At 46.2% G+C, this 7524-nt stretch overlaps 1 protein-coding gene across 1 annotated transcript; it reads left to right on the forward strand.

Moving 5' to 3' along the window:
* Nucleotides 1–2689: 2689 nt before the first annotated feature.
* LOC308041986 (olfactory receptor 6E1-like) lies at nucleotides 2690–3637 on the forward strand (the record flags this gene model as incomplete). Its single annotated transcript, XM_080346983.1, has 1 exon — nucleotides 2690–3637. One exon carries the CDS (start codon nucleotides 2690–2692, stop codon nucleotides 3635–3637), a length of 948 nt encoding a protein of 315 aa, XP_080203109.1.
* Between the last annotated feature and the right edge of the window lie 3887 nt (nucleotides 3638–7524).

Here is a 7524-nt window from a genome sequence, read left to right on the forward strand (position 1 = left end):
GTGAAAGACAACAGCCTGACACCTCCCTATGGGGCTGCAATGAGGCAATGGGGCCCCTGTTCCATGAGGAAAACATGTATCCTCACAGGTCTAAGTGGCAGAGACCACTGCCATGGCCAAGTGGATGAAGATCTCTGTTCTGTGGTTGCCTTCCAGCCCTACCAGAGCCCTTGGCCATCTCCGCCACAAACTGTCTTACACTGTCACACCCCTGTCTTCCCTGTAGGCTGCAGACACCCATCTCTCTTCCCTACCGTGCTCTCACCCCAGAATTTCTGTACCTTCACTGATGTGTCTCCACCCTCCTTGGCTGTTCTGTGAAACACAAAGCAATGGGCTGATCACAGCCTCTCTCTGGCTGACCTCTTGTACCACAGTGTGACCTTCAGGTGATATTTTTATCTCCTCATGCCCTGTCTCCACATTCCAAGAAGCACTTTGCAGCACTTTTTCTCTCTCTTCTGCTGTTTCCTGCACCTACTGGTGGTCTTTCAGCTTCTCTGACATGCCAGTCCTGCAAGGTGCCTCATGGCTACTCCAGAATAACTCTGCTCTGCCCCTAAGGGATCAAACTGCTGTGCAGGGTAGGGAGAGGGGTTGAAGATGATGGAGGTTGAGCATGGGAATGAGATCTATGGGTGCTAGGTGTTCAATTTAGGGATTAGGGATTAGAACTCACTCTTCAGGGTTAGGATTTAGGCGTCTTGCGATCTGCTTAGGTGTGTGGTTAGTGTTAAGGTTACGGGCTAGCTTCATGAGTTAGGGGTTTTTTAAGGTTGTGGTGAGGGCTAAGGTTAAGACCGGTATTTTAAGGCTCAGGATACAGGGTGGAGATTAAAGTGAGTGAAAGGATAAGACTAAGAATAAGGGGTTATGGGTTTGGGATTTGGTTTAGAGGTACATTTTGGGGTTAGAGCGTAGTGTAGTGGATTACTGTCAGAGTGAGGACTAGCATTTAGGGGTAAGGTTAGTGTTTAAGATTACTGCTTAGAACTCAGGTAAGGGCCTAACATGAACGTTTTCACAGTCAGTGTCACAGCAGCATCACTGTTACCTGAACCCCTCAAAATCTTTCATCTTTGTTGGCCAAGCCATTCTTTTTTCTTCCAAATCTCCAGTCTCTCTTATCCCAGTTCCCCTTGACCTTCTCAAATCTGTCATCATCTTGGGAGCACCTTTCTGATGACCTTCATGACTTCTGAGTATTTGCCTTCCCGCTGCTGGTCAGTCAGGATCTGTCTGGCTCCAGGACTGTCTGGAATCCCACCTGGAGAGTTAGGAATAATTCATAATAATTCAGGCCAACAGTTAATTTTTAAGGTGACTAAATTTTGCTTATTTTGGAGGTGGTTGATATTGAAGGAGGTTGACTGAACTCAATCACTTGGTTTCAGGCTGATCCATTGTCTCAGAGCAGTCTCTCCTATTGTCTCTGCGGATGATGAGATGAGAAAGTCCTTGGACCACCCAGGGGACTAATGACTGAAGTGCTCTTGTTGCACAACAACACAGCTTTGTTTCACCACCTCAAACCCACTATCTCCTCCTCTCCCTCTCCTCCCCTTGCATTTTGAATCATCCTGGTTTTGGAACTGTCTGCTCTACTCCTTTCTATGTCTAAAAACAAATGCAAAGGGAAAAAACACCAGTCTTTATTGTATATGTGTGACTTTTTGTGCTCCCTTCTGCTAGATGTGTAGTTTGATTTAAAAAAAAACAAAAAACAAAAAAAAAAACCACAACTTAATAACTTCAGAAATCATAGATTTGAGACTTTGTAACAGGTGCCTGTGAAATTTGTTTTCCCAAGGCTCCCTCTATATTCAGTGGAGACAGGAGAAAACTCTCAAGGCTGAGTCCTCCCAGCCTATAACTGGCACACAAAAGAAAAGTTACGAGTCTCTTCCAGTCACTCTTCTCTTACTCTGCGTTTAGGTCAGGACACTTGATACCAATAGCAATGAGCAACTGTTTGGAAGCAACTGCATTACAGTGCAGATGGATGTAGAGATAAGGCTGTATGGAACCATAACAAATTTCAGTCATTATTTGGAGTAATAAAGAAGACAAGTTATACTTATTCCCTATTCCACCCTCCCTTCCCCTTTCCTGAAGAAACAGAAAGAAAGAAGCTGTGGAGGAAAGCAGGGGATCACCAAAGAGATGCTTGATACTACTTATTCTGAAATCAGTAGATACTTAGGGTCCAAAAAGGCAAGTACTGAAAAGTAGCAAGAAGAGCTTTCAACATACATATATATTTGGTTTGGTTTGTTTTGCTTTGCTTTGCTTTGGATAGTTTAGTGTTTGTGCAATACAAGAGATGACTTAGGCACAGAGGTGTGACGTATTTGGAACAGGTCTGCATGAATTTGGAGTTTGCAAGGAATGGGGTGCAATAGCTAACAGGCTGTTTAAAATCCTCTGTTCTGGAGAAAGAATTCTTCATGAGTGTTTGAAAAAGGTAGAAAGAAGACAACAAATTCTCTGAGACTCTAACCGAGATGTGATACAGAAAAATCAGGGTGTAAGAAATGCTTGAAGAACTATCTGTATTTGTGTAATATAGGAAGACGACAAGAAAGGAAAGAAGCAGAGAAGGAAGTGTAGAACCTTTCATCCTGCTGTGCAGTTATCACACTTGCTTTTTGCTATGCTCCTGTCTCAACAGGATAAACTGAAATTCATCATGGGACCAGAAAATACAACCACAGTTACTGAGTTCATCCTAGAGGGTTTCTCAGGGCTTGATCAAAGACTACAGCTCTTTCTCTCTCTGGTCTTTCTGCTCATATACCTGACAACAGTGGTGGGGAATACTACCATCATTCTCCTGGTGTGTGTGGATCACCGCCTACAAACCCCCATGTACTTTTTCATCAGCAATCTGGCCTTCCTGGAAATCTGTTTTATATCCTCTACAAGCATCCAACTGTTTGTAATCCTGAGTTCTGGCAGGAGAACAATCTCACTAAGCAGCTGCTTTGCTCAATCCTATTTCTATTTAGCACTGGGCTGTACAGAGCTTGTTCTACTTGTTGTCATGTCCTTTGACCGCTATGTTGCCATCTGCCAACCTTTGCATTATGCTGCCATCATGAAGTCTCAGCTCTGCATCCACCTCATTGTTGCTGCTTGGGTCACAGGCTTCACACTCTTGAGTTACCGCCTGGTCCTTCCCTACAAGCTGACTTTTTGTGGCTCAAACAAAATTAATCATTTCTTTTGTGACAGCTCCCCTTTACTCAAACTGTCCTGCTCTGACACCAGCCTGTTTTGGAAAATAGATTCTGTTTTCTTTTCATTTCTCATTCTGGGTTCCTTATGTTTAACTCTGGCATTTTACATGTGCATCCTTTCCTCTATTCTACATCTTCCAGCAGCCTCTGGGAGGAAAAAAGCTTTTTCTACATGTTCTTCCCATCTCATCACCTTGTCAATTGCATACGGGAGCTGCGTTGCTCTCTACGTGTGTCCTTCAGAAGGTGTTTCCTTGGAGAACAACAGAATCATAGCTTTGCTGAATACCGTCCTGTACCCATTCTTAAATCCATTCATCTACAGTCTTAGAAACAAGACTGTCATACTGGCCCTGAAAGAAGCCATTGCCCATACAATAACTCAGCTTTTCCCCTGATCATGAGGCATTTCTGGACAGCAATTCCAGTGATTTGCTATCATATGTTAAATAATATCAATGTATATGGATGTAACCTCAAGACAGAGATACCTCAGGCGATTTACAGGATCATAGAATTATTTCAGTTGGAACAGACCCTCAGGATCATCGAGTCCAACCATAACCTAACCTAACCTAATTTTAGCACTAAACCATGCCCCTAAGAACCTCGTCTAAATGCCTTTTAAACACCTTCAGGGGTGGTGACTCCAGCACTTCCCTGGGCAGCCTGTTCCAACACCTGACAAACCTTTCTGTGAATAATTTTTTCCTAATATCCAATCTAAATCTCCCCTGGTGAAACTTGATGACATTTCCTCTTGTTTTATCTCATTGGATTGTGTTAAGTGATAAGGAGCTCCTCTGCACACACAAAGAAGGCACTAACAATGGCAGGAGGACTAAGTCAGTTTATATGCTGCCCCAGCTGCTCCCAGTACCATCACTGGGGAGCCACCAGCTCACCACGAGCCCATCTCCAAAACCAAGAAGAGCACAAAGGCTCAATGGCAAGCCAGAACCCAAATTACAGGCTACTGAGGATGAAACATCTTGTCCCAAGGTTGTTCTGGGAAAGCCATCAGCCTCATTGTCCAGGTGTGAAGCCCATCTAGAGGAGTCACTGACAGAAGCTCTCTGGATCACCATTTGGACTAAGGGAATTGTTGCCTGGGGGTGCATCCATCAAGGGATGGAATGGAAGAGCATTTTTGGGTTACACAGGACTTTTCATGGGAAGCTTGGGGAAGGACCCCAATCCAGTGCAGTCTGTCCTGTCTTCTCATTGAATTTAATTTCTAAGTCTTTGCTATGTGAGCAAATCTCTTCTCTGCACAAACATGTGAGTGTAGCAACTGGAGCAGGGCCAGGGGGTCAGACAGCCTGTATGTCATTGGTGCCAGCGACCGAGAGACCAGAGTGACCGGACATAAGACTGTGTGTGGGCACATGTGTGACTGGGGTTGTCTGTACCAGTATCTGGAATGGGGCTGCAGCCCTGGAGGCTCATGGGTCCTGGTGTCTGCACCTGGCTAGGCTAATATCATGGGGAGGCTACTGAGCAGACTGAGTGTTTGAGCCCAGAATCGACCCTGTAAAGGTATATGTATAAAATAGATTAGACTAAAGTACACTGGAATAGTTCAGTTGGTAGGGGCCTACAACGGTCACCTAGTTCAAATACCTGACCCATTCACGGCTGACCAAACGATAAATCATGTTATCAAGGGCCTTGTCCAAATGCTTATTAAACACTGACAGTCTTGGGGCATTGACCACTTCTCCAGGAAGCCTGCTCCAGTGTTTAATCACCCTCTCAGTTAAGAGATGCTTTCTAAAATCCAGTCTAAACCTGCCCTGGCTGAGCTTTGAACCACTCACACATGTCCTATCACTGGATACCAGGGACATGATCTCAGCACCTCTCTGTCCACATCCCTGCCTCAGGAATCTGTAGAGGAATGAGGTCATCCATCAGCCTCCTTTTCTCCAGACTAGAGAAACCCAAAGTCCTCAGTTGCTCCTGAGAGGACATTCCTTCCAGCCCTTTCACCAGGTTTGTTGCTCTCCTCTGGATGTGTTCAAGTACCTTCACATCCTTGCTGCAATAATATGTGGGGCCCAAAACTGCACACAGTACTCAAGGCGAGGCCACACCAAAGCTGAATATGCAGCATAGTCACCTCTTTTGACAACCTGGCCATGCTCTGTCTGATGCACCCCAGGATGCAATTTACTGTCTATTCTGCCGGGGCACAGTGCTGCCTCCTATCAACCCTGTGGCCAACCATCACCCCAGACTCCTTTCTGCAGGGCTGCTCTCCAGCCACTCTTCTCCCAGTCTATACTTGCACTCAGTGTCATTCCATCCCAGGTGAACAATCCAGCACTTGGACTTGTTCAGTTTCATGCCAAGTGCTAGGTCCTGCACTTGGGTCACAACAACCCAATGCAACGCTGCAGGCTCAAGGAAGCAGCTGGAAATCTGCCCAATGGAAAAGGACCGGAGGGTGTTAATCAACAACCGGTTGCAAATGAGCCAGAGTGTGCTGTCCCCACAGCCCCCTACTCTTCCAGAAACAGCTTCCAGGACCAGTTCTTCTGTGAAATTCCACAGATCCTCAAGCTCTCCTGCCCAGATGCCTACCTCAGGATGGCTGGGCTTATTGTTGCAGGTGTCCCTTTGTTCTTTTTGTGTGGTTTTTTTTTTTTTTTTTTTTTCATTGTGGTGTTCTTTGTGCAGATCTTCAGGGCTGTGCTGAGCATCCCCGCTGAGCAGGGATGACACAAAGCCTTTTCCACATGTCTCCCTCACCTGACCGTGGTCACACTATTCATCATCACTGCCATTTTTTTCCCATCTGAAGCCCCCCTCCATCTCCTCTCCATCCCTGAACCTGGCAGTGTCTGTTCTGTACTCGGTGGTGCCTCCAGCAGTGAACCCCCTCATCTACAGCATGAGGAACCAGGAGCTCAAGGATGCCCTGAGGAAACTAATGGCTGGATGCTTTTCAAAAGCAATAAACTGCCCATCTTCTGTACATCACTGATGGTATAACTCATGACAGACCCAGTCTCTCTTTTGTATATCTTGTAGTTGTAGATTACTGTTTGTAGTTGGGGAGAGGCTTGTTTGGTTTTGTTTTTTTTAAAATGTGATGATATTGCCCACAAAAAAATATTATTATCCATCTGACTTCTAATTCACCATCTACATTTATAGTTTGAGCCACAGACTGAGTAGATGAGAAGCCGTGCTCTCTGTGTATTTCAATAAAATAAAGGACCCTGCAGTGAATTGTTTGTCTGAGATCCTTCCTCTGAGACCTTTGCAAAGCTGAATACAAAGATCCCAGCACAGAAGCTCTGCCAGGGAGCACCAGCCTTGTTCTCTCCAGGGTTGTTCTCTTTCCACTTCCCCACTCTCCTTCTCAGCCCTTGTGTTGGTGTAAGGCCTGACTGCTCCTGAGGTTTGGTCACAGTCCTGTGGTGTGACAGTCCTGTAATCGCAGGCAGGGACAGGCAATGGGCACTTCTGTGACAGAGCTGGCCATGGAACAGCATCTCCGTCAGCAAGGGGATTTCCTTAGAGCAGCGCCTGAAGGTTTAAGTCTTCTTCCAAAGTTGCTCTCAAGAACATGCCTAAGGAATAGACTCAGAAGAGGCTCGTTGCTTTGCTTGTTTCTCTGTGGGCTCAGTGTGATGACATCAGGGTCCCAGTGCACTTTTCATGACACTTAGGGCTGATTCAGGTGTTGCTTGTTGGTGGTCAGCACCCACACAGATGGTAAATAAGGCAGGATCCCTCTGAGCACCCTCCATGGCCACCTAAGAGCTTGTGTGGGAGGCGGTCAGTGGCAGTGGCCACCATCAGCTGAGTCTGCTTCCCAGTCTGACCCTTCAGAGTCACCACAGCTAAGTCACCAAGGCAAACTTGCTTTACAAAGCAAAACTCCCCACTTGGGCTGTGGGGACCATGGGGACAGGGTGCAGGAATAGCTGGCCAGGCCAGTGCAGGCACACTCTCCTCGGGTAAAAGTTCTGTGAGGAGCTGGGATGTCCCAGGAGAAGAGCAGGGCATTGTGTGTGTGAATGAGCTACATGGAAACAGTCTGTCATGCTACTGGATGACAGCTTGGGGCTATTGTCTCTTGCAACCACCAGTTTGATCATTGTCCTCTCTCCACAGCTGGCAGAGCTTGTTCTTCCCCCCATGGAAGGACACCAGATGACTAGGTCAGAAGTCCAGGTGAGCACTGAGGGGAGATGTGAACATGCACATAGTGTGTGTGAGGGGAGATGAACCCAAATGAGCACAAATACAATCAGCTATTCCTGTGAAGATC

This window comes from Nesoenas mayeri (assembly GCF_963082525.1).
Source record: "Nesoenas mayeri genome assembly, chromosome: 6".
Taxonomy (NCBI): domain Eukaryota; kingdom Metazoa; phylum Chordata; class Aves; order Columbiformes; family Columbidae; genus Nesoenas; species Nesoenas mayeri.